The sequence below is a fragment of the Frieseomelitta varia genome, unplaced genomic scaffold, assembly GCF_011392965.1.
Source record: "Frieseomelitta varia isolate USP_RPSP 00005682 unplaced genomic scaffold, Fvar_1.2 scaffold_1019, whole genome shotgun sequence".
Taxonomy (NCBI): domain Eukaryota; kingdom Metazoa; phylum Arthropoda; class Insecta; order Hymenoptera; family Apidae; genus Frieseomelitta; species Frieseomelitta varia.
The window spans coordinates 63,550-85,962 of NW_025108661.1; the positions used below are offsets into that span (position 1 = coordinate 63,550).

The 22,413-nt window shown below is 38.7% G+C and overlaps 1 protein-coding gene across 2 annotated transcripts in view; it reads right to left on the reverse strand.

Annotated features, from left to right (window-relative positions):
• Nucleotides 1-16,582, reverse strand: part of LOC122538753 — a 35,041-nt gene extending 18,459 nt beyond the window's left edge. The window contains exons 1-2 of one of the 2 annotated variants that reach the window (XM_043673088.1): nt 14,684-16,582; nt 13,772-14,002 (exon numbers count right to left, since the gene is read on the reverse strand). In XM_043673088.1, coding sequence (XP_043529023.1) covers nt 13,772-14,002; nt 14,684-14,993 — 541 coding nt within the window. In that variant the 5' untranslated portion in view covers nt 14,994-16,582. The remainder of the gene's footprint in view (nt 1-13,771; nt 14,003-14,683) is intronic. The other variant, XM_043673099.1, reaches the window with a different exon arrangement.
• Nucleotides 16,583-22,413: the final 5,831 nt, after the last annotated feature.

Consider the following 22,413-nt stretch of genomic DNA (forward strand, 5'->3'; position numbering starts at 1 on the left):
CTAGACGAAAAGAGGGAGAAAATATTCTTGAGATGACGTTTGTGGAAGTTTAATAACTAAATTATACTCGTTTATATTTTTATAATTATCATGTGCAATAATAGATGGAAGCATTTGACCATTTAGTATATTATTTAAATCACTAACTTCAATAAGTAAATCACTACATCTTGCAAATTGTTCTAACTTCAATTATTTCTAATAAAATTGTTACATTAGAGCTTCCGACAAATTCAACATAGTCAAATACTAGCGTCAAACCTGTCGCTAAATTTATTTTAAACAAAAAAATAAACATTCGCGTTCCTCTCTGCAATTAAAAGTTAACAAGACAAAATCAACCGAAGCAATTATCGAAGTTCTGAAGAATGCTCCAGAGTCAGAATCCAAATTTGAATCAACCATTTCGTGAATTCCCACGCATAAAAGTATTTCGCAAATGAAACGACACAAACGCCGAATAATCGAACGTGAATTTCCAACGGTTTGCCAAAAGTTTCTTCTCGCGAATCGACGATCAGCCGCGATACACTAAAACGGAGAGAGAGGGTCAGAGGTTAAACGATGAAATAAAAGCTGGCACTTACGCGCGTTTTCGTGCTACGAGCGCCGAGTTATACGGCTTATAATGGGGTCGGCGTGCATACACGTGCGCGGTTGCGCAGTTTTATTTTATGGCGGCGTGGCTTGGACGGCGAAACGACCAGGTTTTTACGGTGAACCACGACATTTAACCGGCTTACCGCCGTCGTCCAGCGAAATATTCAACTCCGGACGTTTCACGTCACCCAGGAAACGTTCTGCTTCTCCGCGTGTTCCGTTTCATCGTCGCGCGACCATTCTTCTCTGCCCGTTTGAAATATTTCAATTGTACGTTGTACGAAGTGTTATTTGCGTAGAATGCGAGGAACATAATACACGAGCGTTCGTCGCTCCTTTCTTGAGATATGATTCAATCACTCGGTATAAAATTTGTTGGAGTAATTTATTGAAAGAATTCTCGCAACAATATCATTCACGAACACAGTTTTCTTGCCGACTTGTCAATTTATTTATTGATTTCTGTATCGTTTTGCTCTTTCGTACAGGTAAGAAAGGAATGTTTTTTTTTTTTTTTTTTTTTTTGGCAAACAGCGAATCATTGTTTCCTTCAATTTTTGATTCAGCGTTTTCTTCAGCGCGATAGTTGTGCAATTTGAAATTTGTTAATCATATCACTTTGAGGAACTACATTGCTCTCACAAAGTCCTGAAGGTTTCTTTTTTTATAAATTTCAATCCAAAATTACTGTCATAACAAACCAAAAGAAATTAACAACCAGTCCTTAAAATATTCTACATATAAATCATTACGATTTAATTAAACTAAAGCAACTGTCACATTGTCGGGTTTGGTTGTGTTAGTGTTAAAGTAGCTGATTAAAATTTACAGTTATGACACAAATGGAGATGAAAAGCAATGCCGATGTGTAAGGATTTAATGCTGCAGCTAATATAACAAAAAGTATCGCTGCATCGGAGGATAATTATTGAATCACCCTCGTGACTTTCGATTCGTGTCGAAAACGATGACGATGGAAATTCATCGCAACCTTTTTAATCCTTGCAATGAACGCGAGAAACAGAGAAAAAAAAAAAGAAGAAAGAAAATACAGGACGAGGAAAAAAATTATTCGAAATAGAATACAGAGATTTTCGAGGGTGAAAGCGGAGGGTTAACAAGGCCAAAGTTTATTGCCGGTGCGGTGTCAGATTCGTGATGGCGGTGGCGGCGCGAATCGAGGGTGATGGCAGGCGTTTTGAGGGTGTTTATGAGGCATTATGTGTAACTCGCTGGAAGAACGATCCTCCCCCTTGAGGTCTGCTGCCCTCCACCTGTCTACGCTCGCCGAAATCGTAATTCGTTGCGTGCTAAACGCTGCCTTTCCACGCATCAATCTACGCCCTGTTGCAGTCTTCTGAATAATTTCGGAATCCAGTCTACGAACATATCCTACGAACGTTCGATTTCCATATTATTTACCTGCTTCTTCCTTCTTCGAAATATTCCTCGACTATGTACTTTTATACTCTTTTGTAATTTCATTAACATTATCAAGGAAATAGGTGAAAATTTGTTTAACAGTCGTTTAATGTGAGAATTTCAACTGGAGTATTTATTATATTTTGTATATTTTTATAAAATGTCTGCAATTTTACTATCTACACGTATAATAAATTAATTTTTAATTGATGAAGAAATAAGTATGCGTTTACTAAATTATTACATTTTCATATTTAATTATAAAAAAAAAAAGTCTGGTATGCACTTGGTGAAATCTTGTATTATATATATTATGCAAAACATTTTGAAATTTCATTTCAGCGCTGCCATGATTGTATTGAGACAAATTTAAAAATATATATAGAAATCACAAGAAATTTATATCGACAAAAAAGAAAATGAAACAACAAAGCTCCTTTCCTTTATTAGATACTTTCAAACGATATTTCAGATCCACGATGATTGATAACTTTCTACATCACTTGGCCCAATCACATCATTGTTTCCTCATTATTCGCTTTTCCGCTCTGAGGAAAGAACTTTCGGTTCCTATAATCGCGAGAGAATTACTCTCCACAAAAGGTATCTCACTTTCAGTATTTTCATCGCGACGAGAAGAATTTCTGGAGATTTTTTTTTCTTCTTCTTTCGTCCGACAGACAAAAAAGAAAAGAGAAACGTAATGGCCGTGCGTTTACGGGCTCGCGATAGTCCGCGTCCATTTACACGACAAGGATTTGCACACCGCGAGAAGACACGAGAGAACGTTCGCGTACACCCTAAGTTTGCCCAGGGATCATGCAGTGTTAAAAACTCCCCTGTTTGCCGGCGAAGCTCGTAGCCGAGGGTGGCTCGGATCGTTATTTCAGAGTGTTTGTCGTGTTTTAAGATTCTGACGTTTTGACTGGCCGAATCGCGCCGGAATGACGCGCTCGTGTACGCTTCTCTATCCGATGGCCTTCTTTTTTATTTCCAAGAAACGCTCTTCCCAACCTCGCCGATCAACTTCGATTAGAGAAAATACCGTCTTCCTTTGTGAAGTCTCATCGACATTCATCAAAGTTCATCGTTAGACGACAGAAATCAATTGTTCAATGATACAAAGTCTTCTAGTAGAAGATCTTCGATGTTAATTCGTAATCAACGTTACATACATAATCTTTTTTTTTTTTAATTCTTTCTACTGGTTTTAACTCTAATCAACTATTGTGAAGAAACTAAAGATTCGTAGCTCTAGCTGCAATTTTATTCTGGATCAAAAAAAAATTCTCCTTTCCAAAATTAAAACGAACTTCAACCACGCTGATCTCGCCATATATTTGACAGGTGTTTCGATAAATATCAGAGACGGATGCTTCTAATTCTAGACCTTCGACCACAGGAAAACAGCCAAAAGACCCTATTTTCCAGCATTCAAGCAAACTTCTACAGAAATTCGCCTTTAATCAGAACTTTTTCCTTTAACTACCAACAACGCTGCGCTGTACTCTGATCGTTTGTCAGAAGCGAGTCACGAGGAGGGAACGAGCGTACAGAACCATCGAAACAAACTCCAGAGGAAGTGAAAGAGAGAGAGAGAGAGAGATAACGAAACGAAGCTGGGCCTCGTTTACGAGTAATCGAAGCGCAACGATAGCGTAGCGAGGAATCTTTCAGGCAGGATACGTCGACATCGAGTCGAGGATTCATCGGAGCGAGAGTACCGGCGCACGGTTGAAAAGGGCGAGGAAAAACGTGGAGAGCGTGGAATTAGCATATGTAAAAAGAAACAGAAGCGCACGTACGACGAGAGCAGCGGAGACCAGCAGGGAAAATAATGTTTAATCGGTAGAAAATCTCGGTGCAGTCATCCGCCGTAGAACTGTTTCTCCCTCCTTTCGCCTGCCCGCTCCCACCATCGTGTCTCCTGCGTGATCCTTTACTTGAGAGAGGGCTGGATTTTTTAATTTTTAATTGGGAAAAAACGTCGCTGAGGTGGTCGCACGAAATTCACGGAGGGGCTCTCGTTGAATTTCGACGACGACGTTCCGAGCCCCGCGTCGGCGAGCACCGGTGCTGTTACACTGTCGATTTCTTGATACCAGACGATTCTTTTTACGGATTATGGGTTTCCCCGTTCGACACGATGAAATTTAATTGGGTGTCCGCGGTGCGTGTAAAAGAGGCTCGAAGTAAGAATAAGAGAATTAAGTTGGAGGGCTGATTGCTTTTTGAGAACTTTATAGAGAATATCAGTTAAATTACTATATTAATATGGATATATATTAAGGAAAGCTACAGTGAAAGTCTTTCGATAAAGATAATTTGTGTCGTAAAAACGTGATCATCTTGTCAAAACGTTCAATTATGTAATAATAATTCTATTATAATTATATAACATTTACGTATTGAAACCATTTTATAATTATATTAATAACGATCACATTGATGATAATTATGTTATAACGATTAAACTATCCCAGTTTACCGATGGTTTAGAATATTTCTTTACAAGTTAGTTTCAATGATTGACTTCTAAACCCTTCATATACTAAAATCACATTATTGGTGACAGTAAAAAATATTACGACATATTTCTCGTTGAGAAATGAATTACAAAAATTCTACTTAACTGATCACACAATTCGTAATAATTCTCCAAGTTAATGCTACAGTTAATTCCATAATATAGTTAATACCAAGACTCGTGAACTTTCTCATAAATTCTTCATCAAATTGTCATTCGTTGGAGCGTAAGTTTTTCAACAATTCTTTCGAGGAAGAACAAATAAAGTATTCGGTTTCATCAATTAACATTCTGTAACTGGCCATCTTGCGGAATTGTGAAACAATCCTGGTGCTCCAGATTCCACGAGAGACGGAACTTACACTCTCGGCTATATTCCTGCGAACTCTGAACTCTGCACCTCTAAACTCTCAGGTTCGAAACGCGTGGAAATGATTTAATAAGTCGTAAAAACCGGTCGACGTTGAAGAGGGTCGAGGTTCTTTTTCATAGACCTCGAAATTCCGCCACTCCCCTATGATCGTCGGAACAGCTGTTGCGACCATCGTTGCCGAAATTTCGCTTCGATCGAGCGTGACTTACACCGTCCGCCCTCCTCCCCTTATTCTAATTAATTGCCTTCCTTTCGTTCTTGCTGCCAAAATGGATTCTTTTCGAAGAAAGTTATCAATCCTTGTAACCTGTTTAAAAATACACCGTGCGCTTGAACTTGTGGCAATATTTGAGAAATATCGATCGTGGGCGATATCCTTACTACGAGAAAAGTAAATTCTAAGAATTCATTGAACATATTTTATCTTCCACCTAGGCTCAATCTAATTTGATAAAAATTTCAGAAGAATCTCAAAAGATCACTCATTAACTCTTCCTAATCAACTCAGTCAGCTTAAAGTCTTGTAGGAAAATCATGTGAATCACGATTTAAAAAGAACTTGGTTGATAACAGCGGACAATTTTTTAAAGGTGTTACAACGATGGCTGACGATTTAGACGTTCGAAGAATTTTCAAGGAAACCTTCCTTCAACCTTCTAGTTACTATTTTTAATTCGTTAATAACAACGAAAAGTATTCTAAAACTGTCACACTGGTAATTGTGACAAGGAGAATCTTTCTCCAATCTATATTACTAACAGTAAGAAATCTCTCAAAAATGTCGCAAGGATGACTAACAGTTTGGACGTAGAATCTTCTAATCATCGACAATCAATTATGATATAATAATTCCTACAATCTAAAACTCTTGGAGAAATTTTTAAACTTCCCACTGTCGCTTAATTGCTGTTCTAGGAATACTTCGTTCTAGGAATCTTTTACCTTCCCGCCTGTCGCGAGTCACCAAATCAGCCAAATCTCGAAGAGACGGATGGCGGGAAGGGTTGTCGAGAGTCGCGTGAATCACGGTCTGAAACAATCTCGCTAGTACCATCAACACGAGAAAGAGGAAGCAACGAGGACCAGCGGCGAATCCATTGCGCGAGGACATCGGTCAGGATCTGGCCTGTCGATAGTTGCAGCTTTGCCTCCGGATTCTGCCGCCTCCGGCTCCGGGGGGGAGGGGGTGGTCCCCCCCTTCCCGAGCACGTCATAAAACACAGGTAACTCCGGTATTTATGTCCGTCGTTTTTACGGGCGTCGCTGGCCAGCCGAACGGGCACACAGGCGCGCACGTCTCGCCACCGCCTCGTGATTCTCTCCTAGGCAACAAGAGAGAGCTTCGCGCTAATCCCTGTCGGGGAACGAAAAGGGGTGGCCGAGTGATATACGCCTCTGCGCCGCTATGATAATATCCCCTTGCACCCCCTCCCCCACCTCCTCCACCTCCTCATCCTGTCTCCACCCGCAACTCCGACCGGCACCATCCTTTTGTTTCGCGACTACCTACCACTCGGCTAACTTCCACGCCACTTTTCTTCCGCGAGGACTCTCGCGCGTTTTCAGAGACCCTCGGAGACGTTCCTTTGGTATCTGTAGGCTCGGTAGAATATTTTCGGCTACGACTTTGGATGATAAGAGGAATTTCAGAGAGTGAGATGTGGAAGTGTAGTTATTAATTTCTTTTGTCTGTAAGAAGATTTTTTGGAAGATTTTGTGGAAATTGCGAGGATAATTGTTAATTTTAGGAACTTCTATGAAAAAAACGATAAGATGCAAGTCTATTTAAGGGACATTTGTTGCTTTCGCAGTGTGAATTCTTTTGTTTGTGAATGTTTAAATATAGGAGAGAGAGACTTCTTTTTTAGAAGATACGGAAGTATACTAATACAATAAAAAATGTATTTAAAAAGTTTAGTTATTTGAAATATGACTGAATTTATTTAAATAGTCCATGCTATTTCCTTTTCAAAATTAAACGATCGAAAACTATGAAAAATTTTAGAAACTATGATAGTTCCTCTTGTTTGAATTTAAAATGTATTTAGTGATTGTTAATTTTTCCATCATTCGAACGACATACATGTGTATGCAAATTCTTAAGTACGAAGACTGAAAAATTGTGATTAGATAAAAATCTATTTGATAAAACTCGATATATATATATATATATATATATATATATATATTTAAACTTTATTAACTGATTTCGAATATTTCTATCTTTAATTTTTAATAATTGAATCGAGATTATTGTCTCCTGTGATATTCTCCAAGTACAAAAATTTGAGACTTCAAGAGAGCTTCATTAAAAGATATGAAATGAAAAATAAAATGCATATGTTGATTGTTAAATGGTTCCGAAAAATTCATTAAATTTCTTTATCGACTTTAATCATCAAGCAAACTTAATATCTCTTAATTAAGTACGAAGATTGGATAATTCCATATGTTACAGCAGTAGCATATTATCATTTATACGATCGCGGTTAGATTAAAAGCTGTTGCATTAGTTAAATTAAAACATTCTTAGGAAGAAAACGTGATCGCCAGTACTATATCATGCATCGAAGATGTCAATTAGTCTCTCGAAAGTTGAAGTTATTCTACACTAAATCTTCCACCTTCTTCAAAATGTAATTTCATATCAATTAATTCATTCTTTTTGACATTCTTAAAAAAAAAAAAAAATTATTTATCATACGAACTACAATAATTTCTCAGCCACTTCCATTGAACGTTCTATTTTTCTCCAAGAAGCGACTCTTCTCGCGGCTCAATTAAAAGGCAACGAGTGAAAAAAAAAAAAAAAGAAAAGGAAAATCGAAAAGAGAAGAACAGAGCAGAGTGGTGATTTGATTTTTTGCGAACAACGCTCGGTGCCGACTAAAATCATTCCTCATCCACATTCGCAGTATTAAATTGGCATGGCGAAGCCCGCGAGCGAGCATGGAACAAATATTTACCCCAAAATGGTCAGTGAGCACGGGCCACGTGCAAAATAACGGAGGCGAAAAAACGGGGAAAAATGTACACGGAATCCGTATATGAAGCGGGTCGCTCTCGTCTCTTCGCGGTATTATGCGCGATACACGATGTGACTCGCCTGCAAACATCATAAATTTTCCATTTATTTAGCAAATCTGTTTACCCGGCCTCCATAGATGATAACGATTGTTATCGGTGTGTTATCGGTGATCGGTGATCGGCATATTTTCCAGCAGACCGCCTGAAAAACGCGTGACCATCGACCGTTTTGTTAAACGTGGGAAGTACCGGCGAACGTATCATGGTCACAGGTAGATATTATTCCGTGGAAATCGCGAATTTTCGCGAAACTCTCGCTCCTCGCGATACCGAGAGAACAGAGATCGTTGAAGACACGCGTGACATTAATTTCTTAAATATTGGCATCGTTACTAGACCGTGAGCTTTTAAAAGGTTCGTAGGAGATGTTCAGAGTGAAAAATTGATGTAAACGTATATACGCAACATGAGAAAATGTGCGAAATATAATATATTGAAATATATTATAATAAATATTTCGTACATGAAAGAATTTTCTATCGAGACTCCGCTTTTTTAATTACATCTTCGAAAATTTATATGAAAATCAATAGCCTGATAGATTATAATGATTTAGAATTTTAAATTACCTGGGAATTTTTAATTAAATCTTGTCACTATCCATACACTAATTCATTATCCTAAATTTTTATTATCTCACAATAAAGCAATTACTACAGTCGTACTGTAGGGATAATACAATTTTCTAAAAAAAATTTATAATTCTTTTGATTAGATTAAGTTTGTAACTATTTTAATTTATGTTAAATTTGTGTCTTAATTAATTTTATTTTTAATTATTTATAAGAATTCCGTCGATGACAACAGATTTTTTTCCGCTTCAGATTGCTGTCTGTAATAATTTTTGGAAATCCGTATGCTACAAACTGTACATTCGTTGTTTCAAATTCAGACGGAAGCAATGTCCGTTTTGTATTTCTTTTTTTAAGTTTTCCAACTTCTTTCGGCATTTTATTATCGATTTCCTTTCTAAAATATAAAAAGCGTGATAATATTTGTTTTATCCAACATCGTTCGTTTTTAAAAATACGTTACTTGTAAACGAAGTTGATTTCTATTGATAAAAATCGATTTCAAACTCTCTCTATAAAATTTTCAAAAATATTTTTAATTCTATGCTTGTTCTCGAATTAGGTATAGACGAAAGTGCATCGATAGAAATTATTCTGGACAAGGTAAGAAAAATCATGATGTTAAGAGTTAACTCTCTGTAACCCAAGTTTGGTTATAAGAGAAAATGACTGATGATTTAATTAATTCCAATTAAAATTCTGACAACTAACCATCGTTATAAATAATTCTTTGTTTCAAAATACATAAAATAAAATTTTCAAAATATAAATATATGGATTCAAGTTACACGATGTTATAGAGGATTAACATTTATTTGTAATAAAACAAACGTCAGTTCCAGAGTACCGTAAGAGTAAACCTCTCCAATTATTTTAAATATCAAAAAATGCTTCTAACCCGGTATTCTGCACACGTGAAACGTGAAAATGATTTGACAAAAATTTCGTTGTATTTCTTCGAACTGAGCAAAGTAACATAAATAGCTAAAAATTCATTCGAAATAAAGCGAAAATCATTTCCATTATTTCTTAACTTTGCCGATTATTCGAATTTCTATGGTTAAGAAATTTAAGAAAGAGCAAACAAAAATATTTTTCTCGTTTTCTTCAAACCAACGCAATGATGCATTCGCAAACCAGTGCACAGTCTACTCATAAATCGCAGTACGTATGCGCATACTAAAATCTTGGATTTAAAAACGTGCGATCGTTTGCTGGTGTATCGCAACGTCGGTGAAGAGGAACTACGTCAGAAGGGAATATTTCCGGCAGATTGGAATATCGGAGTTTCCCGGACACGCGGAAAACAATCTTGCATGATCCGTCACCCTCATAGAGGTTCTAGAAGCAAATCGTTGCGTTCGGCTGGTAGTTAGGGGCTGCCCGTAATACAGTAATGAGGGCTTACTGCCATGGAAACCAAAGCCGCTTACAGCCAACCACTCTACTCTCAACCACCCCCTTGCCACCCCTTTTTGTCTCTCTCTCTCTCTCTCTCTCTCTCTCTCTCGCTCACTCTATCGCTCTGGACCGTGCTATTCTCTCATTTCCTATATATCCGCGATATCCTTCTCATCCGACGAGTTTCGCGAAAAAATTGTGAAAACCGTTCAACGGACCTCCATTGTTTCTCGACGTTGGTTCGCTCATTTTTTTCCCCAGCACACACCGGGGAAAAGAAAATCGAGAGAGAAGCGGTAAGAGGTCTCATCTTTTACCGGTGAATGTCGGCGTAAGGTTCTTCCTTTTTTTTTTTTTTTTTTTTTTTGGAGAAAAGCGAAATTTAGATTGTGTTTTAGATCGTGCGTGAATTTTCGTTGAGTGGGGTTGATACAACCCTGGTTTGATTCGTTAAAGATCACTAATTCGGCTACGGATATTTCGAAATGCACGTGAATGTTTGTAATGAGACATACGAAATGTTTTTTCGATTTAATTTAGTAGATAGAATAATTTTATTGAAGTACTACTCTTTGTTAGATTTTCGCAAACATGAATTTCGCATAAAGATCTGCAAATCCCATTATTATGTTAAATAGAGTATATGATTAAATAATATTATTGTATAAAAATCAATGACTAAAAGTTCAAAGAATTATGTAGATAATAAGAGGATATTTTAAATGAATAAAAGATTATAGAATAGATAAGTACTTTATAAGAAAAAAAGGAGATCTGAAATTTAATAGAAAGTAAAATATATTTGAGATATATACACTCTTTTCTCAAACTACCTTTGATTATTTTAAGAGGCACTCAAATTGTTAGTAACTAGTTTCCAAATTATCATATTCAAAATTCATTCCTCGAATTGTCATATTCAAATCTGTTCCTCGATTAACTTTAAAATCATTCTTTGTGAATCTTTGAAATAATTAAAAAAAACGAATAAGATACAGTACACTCAAAATGATAAAATACAACATCTTTTCCAAATATCTTCAAAATATCTTCCGGCCAGTTAACTTCATAGTTGTCTTTGTAAATTTCTAAAATAAGGGGAAACCACTTTCCATAAAAACTCCATCCCGCGCGACGTTTCACACCCCGTCACCGAGGGGCATCAAATCAGAGAACAACTTGATCGTGCTGAAAGTGGCATCCAGCCCTCGATCTTTCGTCTCTCCCTTCGTGAGATGGAAATATTTTCAAATTTACGTGCTCCGCTTGCCGATATCTGCAAAATGTTGACGATTCCCAACAAACGGGAGTGATTCGTAAAAGAAAGGGCGGGAAAAAAAAAACAGAGAAAAGAAAAAATACGAGCTGACACATTTAAACCGCCGTTTAAAGGACGAATCGCCGATGTGTGCGTGTCACGTTTTAACCGGAAGAAGGTCGATATTGCGCCAGACGCCGCAATTTCCTTTTCCAATTTGCCATAAACAAGTCGACCGGCCCCCCTCGTTAACCTACGCTCGTCACTGCTCTCTTGAAAGTTGCTCTCGCGAAGAAAGAAAAAGACGTCGAGGAAGAAGAAGAAGGAGGAGGAGAAGAGGAGGGGCGAGTCGTTGCAAGTCGGTCGAATTAAAGGAATTAAAGGACGCCTCGTTACTCGTATCTTTCGATCCTCGCCACCCTCTTGATCAAAAGGGGGAAGTAGAAAAAAAAAAAGAAAAAGAAAAGAGAAAACGGGCCAGTTCTCCGAAGGGAGAACGATAGAACGCTGGATGAGCAAGTCCTTCGTTGGCTCGGTCCGTGAATCGCGAGCGGAACAGTTTGTATTAAGAGCTCATAATGACGGTGATTATTAGGGTGCATTATTCAACCCCCGACCTATGGGCCCCTGATCTTCCTTTCCTCTTCTCTTTTTTTTTTTTTTTTTTTTTTTATTTACGGCTTACGATAAGTAGAAATAATAATTTGAATTCATATGTCAATATAATAATTTGAATAGTGATGGAAGTTATATAATGAATACATACATGATGGAAATTGTACAATGAATATCACTGCTAACAAGTATTACGAATATCCATTAATTTATATGATGGAAATTACATAATGAATTATATAATGATTACTGCTAAATATTATGAATACCTACTAATTCCTGCAATTTATAAGTACATCGATAATGTAAATATTAATTTATGGTTCTAATTTATTCGCCCCTCCTGTGATAATGAAAATTGTTGAATATCCTTTCCTTTCATAATTTCTTTACACTATATAATTGACGTGCTTATCGTGCGATGTTAATTTAATATTAATTAAATATAATTTATTTTAATTTAACGCGTAAAGATGTTTCAATGAAAAGAATGTGTCAATATGCTTTTAATTTACATCGTGTAATATTGTTGTTACAGTCACATCTTTTCATTAAAAAAAAAAAAAAATGATCTCAAACTTGTATGTTCATAATAACGGTGATTATTATTCAACTCTAACTATGATCCCCTCCAATTTTCATTCTTATATATTATATATATCCCTCTTTCTTCAGTTTGTCGGACGAACAGCTGAATTATTAAGTCGCGGGAGACGGGAATTAAAAAATCCGCGCGACGACGACCGGCCGAGATATCGGTAGTCGCGTCAGGAACGACGACACAGTGTTTGCCGGTTGAATTAAAAATGAGGATGGAACGAAGGGGGGCCAGCTGGCACAGCTCGCCTCGCGTCCGAGGAAAAACGAGGCCATCAGTCGGCCCACCACCTTAATGTACCGACTACTGAATGATTTAAGACGCCACCCTAGCGAAGACGATTTCGCCCAGCGAAGGATCCGCTACGGTTGATCGAATTTTTTCAATCGCTCTTCCCGTGGCCCCCGCTTAATTGTCTGCTCGCCTGAAGACCACTCGACGCGCGAGGGATTCTCGATGGGAGTCGGAGGAATTGAGAGCCGATGGTTAGATCTCGAAAAATTTCTTCTTTCCATATGTCTCTTTTCCATATGTTTTTGTCTACTATAATTTTGCTTCTTTGGCGTTATGGTGAAAGTATTCGAACATTTGTTGGAATCTTTTGCAAATATATCGCGGTCTGTTTTATTTAAATTTATTTTGGAATTTCAAGACGTTCGATGATGATCGTTTTATAATGTTCTTGAATACTTTATTCTCAACTATGGTTCTTCTTCCTCGTTATTATGGGTGTTCATAGAAGTTCGTGAAATATTTACAGAAGGAAAGTATTTTACGAATGTATTATTTTATTAACATTAACATAATAAGACACGACTGATCGAGTTTAGAAAAGAACTAAAAATATATGTAGAAATTCCAAGATATTTTTATTTTTTGACTGTAATAAATTCAATAAATACTTTGCGACTTTTACATACGTTTTCAGATTTGGTTTCAAAATTTTTTATAGCTACATCTCATTATGATATCAATGATATTTCAAAGTATTTTATATAAAACACTTATACATAAAAATCCTTTTATAATAAATGTTCAAATACTTTCGCTAACTCCATATATTGAAATTTATGGAAAATTATACATACTACTCATATAAAATTTAGTTCAACATTTGCGATATTCATAATGTCTATTTAAGATAAGTGATATAACAACAGTAGTAATATCTTTCCATAATAAGTAATAAAAATAATTAAAAAACTCTTCTGAAAAGATATAATTCTTCTGAGAAGTCTCGACGGGGTTACGATGCGATGAAAATATTCGTTGAAACGAATAAAGAAACTATAAATAATGAAATATAAAAGTATCTTACCTCTGCCACTTCTCCCGACGAACCTGAGATCATTGAATTTCGCCACCTGGTTCTTCATAACCGCCGTGGAATTTCGCAATTCCGCGCAGCAATTTTCATCGTTTCCGGCACGCACTGTCACCAGAGTTCCATCACCGACCTCGCCCAGGGCTACCACTTTGAACGCTACCGGAAGTGTCTTGTTTGACCGCCAATGTGCTGGTAGCACCGTACAGACCACGTGCGGGGAGCCTGTTGCCAATTACCGATCAATAAATCGAATTGTAATTAATTGTAATTTATGGAATTAATATAGAGAATTCTTTTGTCACTTTATAAGTCTAACTCTCTTAGGAATTGGATATGAGGAACGTCAAAGTTAAAAAAATAATTGTTGAATTATTATTTCGCCGATAATAGATCTGTGATGTTAAAATGCAATGAAACAAAATTTCAGAAATTTACTTTTTAAGCAAAAATTATTCAATTTTGTTATATTAACAAATATACGTGTAATCATTAGATTTTTCGACAGCAACCTACTAAATGAAATAAAATAAAATCCAGCAGAGAAGAATTGTCAAATCTCCTCAGAAATAAAATTAAAAGTACTGTGCTTTCGAACCTCAGGGTTTTAAAACTTAAACTTAATTAATTAATTAGGCCTCAAAAATAAATTACTAGTGTCAAATAAAATTTTTAAAACTACTAAAATCTAATAGATCTAAGAATTATCAACTCTTCTAAAAAAAAAAGAAAAAAAAAATTAAGAAAACTACAAACATCAGAGTCCTAAAAATTGCCTAAATGTTAACCACAATCTTAACAATAAACTACCACGCGAAAAAGCAAAAGATTAAGAATTCTACACTTTCATTAATTCGATAGAATCGAATTGAAAGCATTTCTAGATACGAATCACTCGTTTCTTACCTGTTCGCACAAGTTCACCAGGATGTTCGGCAAACAAGCCATCCAAGGTCCTCTCGGCTAGCAGATCAGCGGTGAGCGCATAATCCGGTATATTATTTCCGCCAGTGGATCCTTGTGGTGGGACCTCGTTGGCCAGGTGCATTCTTCTTCTCGACGACGAGGTCCTGGTTCTCCTAATTCTCGCGCCAGCAAGCTGATGTGTCGAGTTCTCCTGATTCTCCTGATGACCGTTTCGCACTAATCTCGGATCCGGATAGTCTAAGCCTAGAGGCCGATCCTCGGGGCGCGCATCTCGTAAAGGATTCGTCATGAGAACAGGTTCATTGGACTCTCTATCGGAAAGATCCTCCTCGCCGACGAACCTCGATGAATTCGACTCAATTTTTTTCAACTCGATCGCCCCACCCTTCCTTTACTATATTAATCTCCATCCATCGGGCGCTCGATAATAAATCGAATCTTTCTGTCTGTATTATCTTTGTCTTTTACAGTGATGTTCGATGTTGTATCCAGTTGTTAATGGCCAGTGTATCCAACGATTTTCTATCTAGCGTATTCGATAATATTCAACGATACATTAATTAAAATATGATTTCCAATGATATTCAATGTATCCAATGATATTCAATGTACTCAATGATATCTAATGTATTCAATGATATTTAACGTATCCAATGAAATATCCAAAATGATAATTAAAGTATCCAACGACACTTGATGTGTCCAATGATGTCCAATATATCGAATGACATATCAAAGTATTCAATGATACCCGACCTTTCTTTTATTAATCTGCATTCATCACACGTTTGATGAAATATCGTGTTCAATGATACATCCAACAACAGTCAAAATATCCAACAATATCCAACCCTTTCTATACTAATTGCTTCACGTACTCGATGAAATGTCGAATTTCCTCTGTCTTCCTTATACTATATCTTTCACAAATTAAAAGTCGTCGTTAAAAAACGTCGAGTGCGTCGAATAATGTTCAATACATCCAGTGAATATATTAACAGTAACCAATCGTGATCGAGATTCAACGTATCCAATGATAATTCGGCTCTCTGACAAGACCAGATTAATAGAGTAGACGAGAATGACGATGATTATTCCAGCAACAGCTGGTTAAAGAGGGATTTCCGGTTGCCTCGGCGGCACGCGCGCAACTTGGCCGGCCCCGCGTGGCCCGCGACCCTTTGATCCTTATTTCATTATCCCGCGACGGGGCCGAAATAAGAGCATCCGTTTGCAAATTCTTCCTCTGCGTCTCGATTGCCAACTCGCGGAGAAAATTCGTTTTATTGGAATCCCGTCGTCGGCCCCTCGACGTTTTCTCCTCCGTTTTCTTTGATCGAGATGCGCCCCGCTCGTCGATTCGACGGAAGCCACTCGTCGAAAACTATAAAACCCCCGGGGCTACCCTAACTGTTACTCGCGTCTCCGTGGAATTAATAACGACGGCTCGGTGATAACGACACCACGCACACGGTTAAAAATCTGGCCTCCCAGTGTCCCCGCGGTCGATCGAAATTTACCCCCACGTTTCTGTCACATCAGCACTTCTGCCCGACTATCTAACAGGTGTTAACTCTGCAGCCGAGATCCTCCCAGCCAGACCGCGGCACAAACCTCACGTTCGCACATTATTCTCGCCGTTCTGATTCTGATCTTCCTGGAGATACCGGATTTTATTATTAAGATGGATGTGATTCAACGTGAACCACTTTTCTCAAGGTTTCAAAGGGACTCGAGCACTCGTTTCGCGTGGGTTTTTACTAGTGATTAGAGGCTCCAGCGTTCGAAGATCGAGTGAGAATCAAATCAGTCATCTCGATCATTTCATCTTTACTCGAGACGAAGTTTCATGAAATTTTCGATCACTTCGTCTATGTTTAAGATTGAGGATTCAATGATCTATTTTTCGACGATTCACAAAGGTCCACTCTTGTCAAGAATTAAACGAGTATTAAATCAATCACCACACAACGCGCTTTTCCCAACAGTGATTGTTACGAGTGAAAAATGGGTCCAAAGTAAGTTTCTTTTTTCCCATATATCCTTTCCTTCGTCTCAGTGACAACTTTCGGCGATCAATCCTTTTCTCGTCGAATTTTCCCGATTTTCTCGGGAAACGTAGTAGTTCGAAGGAGAATTGTAAATTAAAGTAGATAAACTGTGAAGTACAACGGCAGAAAAGAAGATATGCAAAAATGCTTCCTCGTGTCAATCGATCAATCCTTCCCGTCACCGTGTCTTGTCACGTTCTTCCAACTTCTTCGAAAATCTCCCCGATACTTCTTTTTCTTTAAATTTCCCTCGGTGATAAGAGACGGAACGTGGGGATATTTCTTCTTCACTCTTGATTCCTTCGTCGAAGATACAGTGACACGACAAATAAAAATCACAAGTGTCGCCGAGATACTTTCCCGTAACTGTCAATCGATCAATCCTTTTGCTCTTCTTCGAAGCAAACGTTACAACGGTCACAAGTATACTTCCGCAACTGTCAAATCGATCAATCGCCCCTTACTCCGAAGACTACTTCGAAGAACCAAAGAACTCGCGGTTCGAGGACTCCAAACTCTTTCGTTTCGGTGCTTCAGTTCTTTCAAAAAACGTAACGACACAACGAGGCAAGAGCGAAATATATTTCACAAAATCGATGGTACCAAGATAATTTCCCCCCCGTGACTATCGATCAATCCCTCCTTGCTCTCAGTTCTTCCTTACTACACTCGCGCGACAGGTTTGCAGTTTGGCGCGGCACGATTTGGTGAAATCGTAAATTCCGCTGGTTTCGTCGGTTGTCAGCGGTTGTCCGGGCACGGTACCAGAAGGCGAGAGACACTTCTTCGTGGCTGGTACTTCGGCGGGTGGCAGCGGCAACTTCCACGGGGAAGTAGGATAGGGTGTTTAACTCGCGCGGTCTCGTTTCGGTTCGGCGGTGGAAGATGGCGGCTTCTGCGGTGGAGCCGCGCGGTGTGGTTGCGGTGTATTTTTGAGGCTGCCGCCCCCAGCCACCACCGAGACCACCCTGGCTAACCTACCCCTCCGTGCCTCTCTTCCACGCCGCCGCCACCGCCGCCTGGCCGTACTAAGCGACTGGTGGGGGTTGGTTTTTCCAAGCGGTGGGGAAAAATCTCTCTCTCCTGCTGTGCACCCTCTTCCACGATCCTGATGCTGTACTCCTGCTGATCGCCGCGAACCGATGACAACACCCGTTGCCTCTCTTTTTCCCACCGCCACGTCCCCGCTGTTCGGCCAAAGTTTGTCACCAGTTCCAACAGAATCGCCGAGGAATGCCTTTTACCCCTCGAAGAATTCCACCTCCACGTCCTCCGGGCACAATGGAATTTCTTTCGCTTCTCCGCCACCGACGGAGGCTTGCTGATGACACTTGAACCTAGTTCATCGCGAAATCGGCGCGCGATGATTAGTCACGAGGTCATGTTCGGCCGAAGCTTCGTCTGTTTCCGCGTGTCTCGAGTTACCGGATTCATTGAGACGCTGGAGGACTCCGGTTGAGAGGGTTGATCTGTCGGACTGGCGAAACGATTCATCGTCGCGGGATGTTTAGGTACGTGGTGTCATTTCCGCGGCTTGATTGTTCGGAACACCGGAGCAGCGACGAGTTACAGTTCCTTATTTGCGGCTCGACGTATATATCGTCCAATCAATTCACTTTCCGATGCTTGTATTCTTGAGTAGTTGTAAGCAGACTGCGAATTTGGAAAATTTAAGGATGCGCGAGTGCAGAGAATGCACGCAACATGCAAAAACATAACGAAATAAGTAAGGCGCTTGTTAATTTGATTCTTCAAAGTATAAAATTGCATAAGAATCCACAGTCTAGTTGTAATCAAAGAATGAAACTTCCAAGTACTTTTCTGCAGAACTGCAGAACTGCTAACTTATGCTCCATTACCCGCCCACGGGGCAATTAACACTCTAACGTCGTCTGATTTTCAATTTTAACTTTAGTAATTGACGACGCCACGTTGTCATGTGATTTTCAATTTCAGCTTTAACAACTGATGGCGTGACTGTGGCGTCATACTACTTTCGATGTTAATAACCAATGACGTGACTAGAGCGTCATATAATCTTCAACTTCAATAACTAATGACGTGATTCTCAATGTTAATAACTAACGACGCATGATCATTGTGGCATCATGTAACTATCAATGCCAATGATCAATGATGTGACTGTAGTGTCGCGTAATCCTCAGCGATCGTAAATTGTTAAAAGAAACTCGACAACACCCTTGATTAGGCAAGTTACATTTGACATTCTGCAACATATCTTTGAATATCTTTTATTCCGAAGGGTTCGGAAACCACTTGCAATCAGTGTAAGAACGCTGTTTTAAAAAAATGACTTGTGCCGTACAAACATACTTTTTCAAAACAATAACGTTATGATATCGTTACAGTGATCGTTATTTTGCATATTACAAGCATCCTGTAAATTTCTAAACACTTAGATGTCTCGCAACAAAAGTGCACGCAACGTTCACAGTCTAGTTGCAAGATTACCTCAAAAAAATCAAATGCAACACTTATATATTTTTATCTTCGTTCAAAGTTCAAATACACGCGCGTACGTACGTAGTAACTGATCGTAGTGACTCACTCGCGGTTATTTGGTTATCAAAGTCTTAAACCATGTTCACTGAACGTTGACACCGAAACACCGCACGACTCGCCAGCGTGGTTTCCAAACGTCGAGAAGGAAGAGCGAAAAATAAAAGGAACCCATCCTGTAATTAGTGCGCGGGGTCGGTTGGATTGTTTCCACGTTGCGGTCGACCGGTACACCGATAACGAGGTCGCCTCTTGGCTTCCTTCGAACTTCGCCTCCGCGCGTTCGATTGTCTTTTCTTTTCGCTTCCTTCGGCCGAGCCTTTCCTGCTTCCGTCGTTCAACGACCTCCCCGCGCGAGACTGCAAAACGACACTGGGAAGAAAGGGAAAACAAAGACGGCAGAAAGGTCCCTCGTGTAGTTGCGTTTAGCACCGGAGGAATATACCGGGGGTTGCGCGACGCTTGGGGGCTCTTCGAGGGTGCAACGCGAGCGACGAGGACAGCGGGGAAGGTCGAACGAGAGATAAAGAACGGGATACTTTGTCTTAATGTAGCCGTCATACGTGTACCGACGACCGTTTTGCAAAAGGATCTTTGCCGGCGAATCTCCGCAGATTGCGAGGGTGGAGTCTTCGAGTGGTCGCAATTATCGTTATTGCGACGCGAGAGCAGAGCGATGGGGTTCGAGAGAAAATTTAGGAATTAATAAAGAAGATTGAGAGAGAGAGAGAGAGAGAGAGAGAGAGAAGTGGAAATTTAGTCTTGTGAGAAATAAATTGAGTAACTCGCGTATACACTGAGTATGTGTTACGAAGAAGAATATTTTTCTATTTTTCTAATCAGTTGATAATTTGAAAGAAATCTACAGATCAAATTTAATAAATGATTCATCTATTTGTTTTAAAAATATAAGACGAAAGATGTTCTGAAATGATAACTTTCGATAACGAGAAGTTTAAAAACTCGCGACGAATTGGAAGAAGTTGAAGTTTATGCGAAAGAGTAAGAAACAAAATTAAACGAAAGGAATTCTGAGAAATTCTGAACGAACCAGTTACAACGCGTGGAGACAAGCCAGCCTTTTTTTTTCTCCAGCCTCGAAGAAATCTAAAGATTCTTACACACATGGAAATATTCAAAGAATTAAATGTCAGCAGATAGAACATGATTCAGTGCGGAAATGAAGCAGGAAAAATCCTAGACTAAACGACTCACGATTTAAGTAAAGAGACAAATTTCTTTTCAAATGAATCACGGATTTCATGGAAACTCAAACATCATTAAAAACTCAAGATAAAAATGACACAGAGTACAAGGCACTTCTATCTGTTTTCAGACAAAAATCAATTGAATTGAAAAACGAGTCGCGGTTCGTGACAAAAGAATGGTACTTTCAAATTCCTTTTAGAGTGTAATTTAGAATAAAACAAATTAAACAGATATATCGCGAAGAAATCGAAAAAATCTTTAAAGATTAATTATTACCTCGACAAAATAAATTCTAGAAACAGAATGCAAACATCAGTAGATAAAGATTTTCTTGCAATAAGAAATAAATTAAACAATTAATGCAAAAGAGAAGTGAAGAAAGAACGATGCGCGAGAATGCACCATCCAATTTGCAAGGCAATTTTCTTTTCGTAAATTACAGACGCAAAAGGAACGCAAAGATCGTTAAATAGAAGGTTAAGGGTATTGAGTATCGGTAGACAGGGGATGATTCAAAGCAAAAGGCAATCTCACCACTGGAAATTAAACTATGGGCCACGAGAATGGCATCGCGTTTCTCTTTCGACCGACGCCAGAAGACTATCGATCATGACGGATCTGTAGCAAGTTACGAGGATCCCTGAACGGGAGAGAGCACCCCATATAATCCCACACCCCTATGGGTAACAATGCAACGCCTCCGCGTCCCTAAATTGTCGAGTTCCCAAGATGCATTTCGTCATACGTTCTCGACCCTCGGGCGATACATCGCATTTTTTTGGTATGTGTGTGTGTGTGTGTGTGTGTGTGTGTGTGTGTGTGTGTTTCTTCCCCCCTCCCCACCCTTTATTTTCGACACATACACGCACATACACGCGCGCACACACACGGTACACAGCGAACCGAAAGAAATGCAATAATTTCGCGATCGTCATTTAGTCGGCTAATGAGGACGTTCGATCATTTATAAATACATTTCGCGTATCATCGTCGCGTATCTCGTGCGAGATTGAAAATTAACGATCACTGATTTGAATAAATGAAAAATTATGAAGATTCAGAAGCGATATAACAGAGAAAATTGTTGTGACCGATTGAGGTTATTAGAGATTGAAAAAATATAGTATAATGTAGTATAATTAATTGACGGTTTCAGAGAGGAATGCGCACATTTTCTAATCTCGAGTATTTGGATATAATTCTTCTGGAATTGTGAAAATTTCCAGGGAAAGTAAATCGAAAAAATCTGTTGCATTGTTATAAAAGGAAGATACAAAGATTGAGAAGTTACAATGAAGAAAATTATTATAAAGCATTGGAGATCTAGACTCGTGAAATTTTTGTTTAAAGTTTACGAAGAACAATCGAAGAAATCGGGTTGTTGTAGAGCAAAGATGCAAAAATTGAGAAACTGTAGTAAATTATTATAAAACAATTGAAAAGACATAGTGTCTATATATCGTAAAATAAAATTTTTGTAGAAAAACCCAAAGAACAATCAAAGAAAGTACGTCACGTCTCTACAGATTAAAATTCTTCGCGCGTTTTTCTCACGAGAAAAAAAAGAAGAAAATCGAAGAAAAATATTTCCGAGTCTCGATTGTCGCAAGGGAATTTACGAGTCACGCGTATGATCCTCGCGGGGAGGAAACGTGAATCGAGGACGTTAAGATCCACGTACACTCATGTACCAAATACGCAAATGTGAAAAACGGCCGACAGGTAGAGGATATTTAACACGGTCTTTCGGATGTTTCAATAAAATCGTGGCTCGCGTTCAGCCAGCCAGGCAGTTTCGTTCACAAAAAAACAGATATTTAATTATATCGTTTGGTTCGACGTGATTTCGTGTAATTAAATCCTGTCTCCATAAAATTACCAGCCGTAACGGTCAAGCGACAATATTTTTCAATTAAAAGAAAAATATAT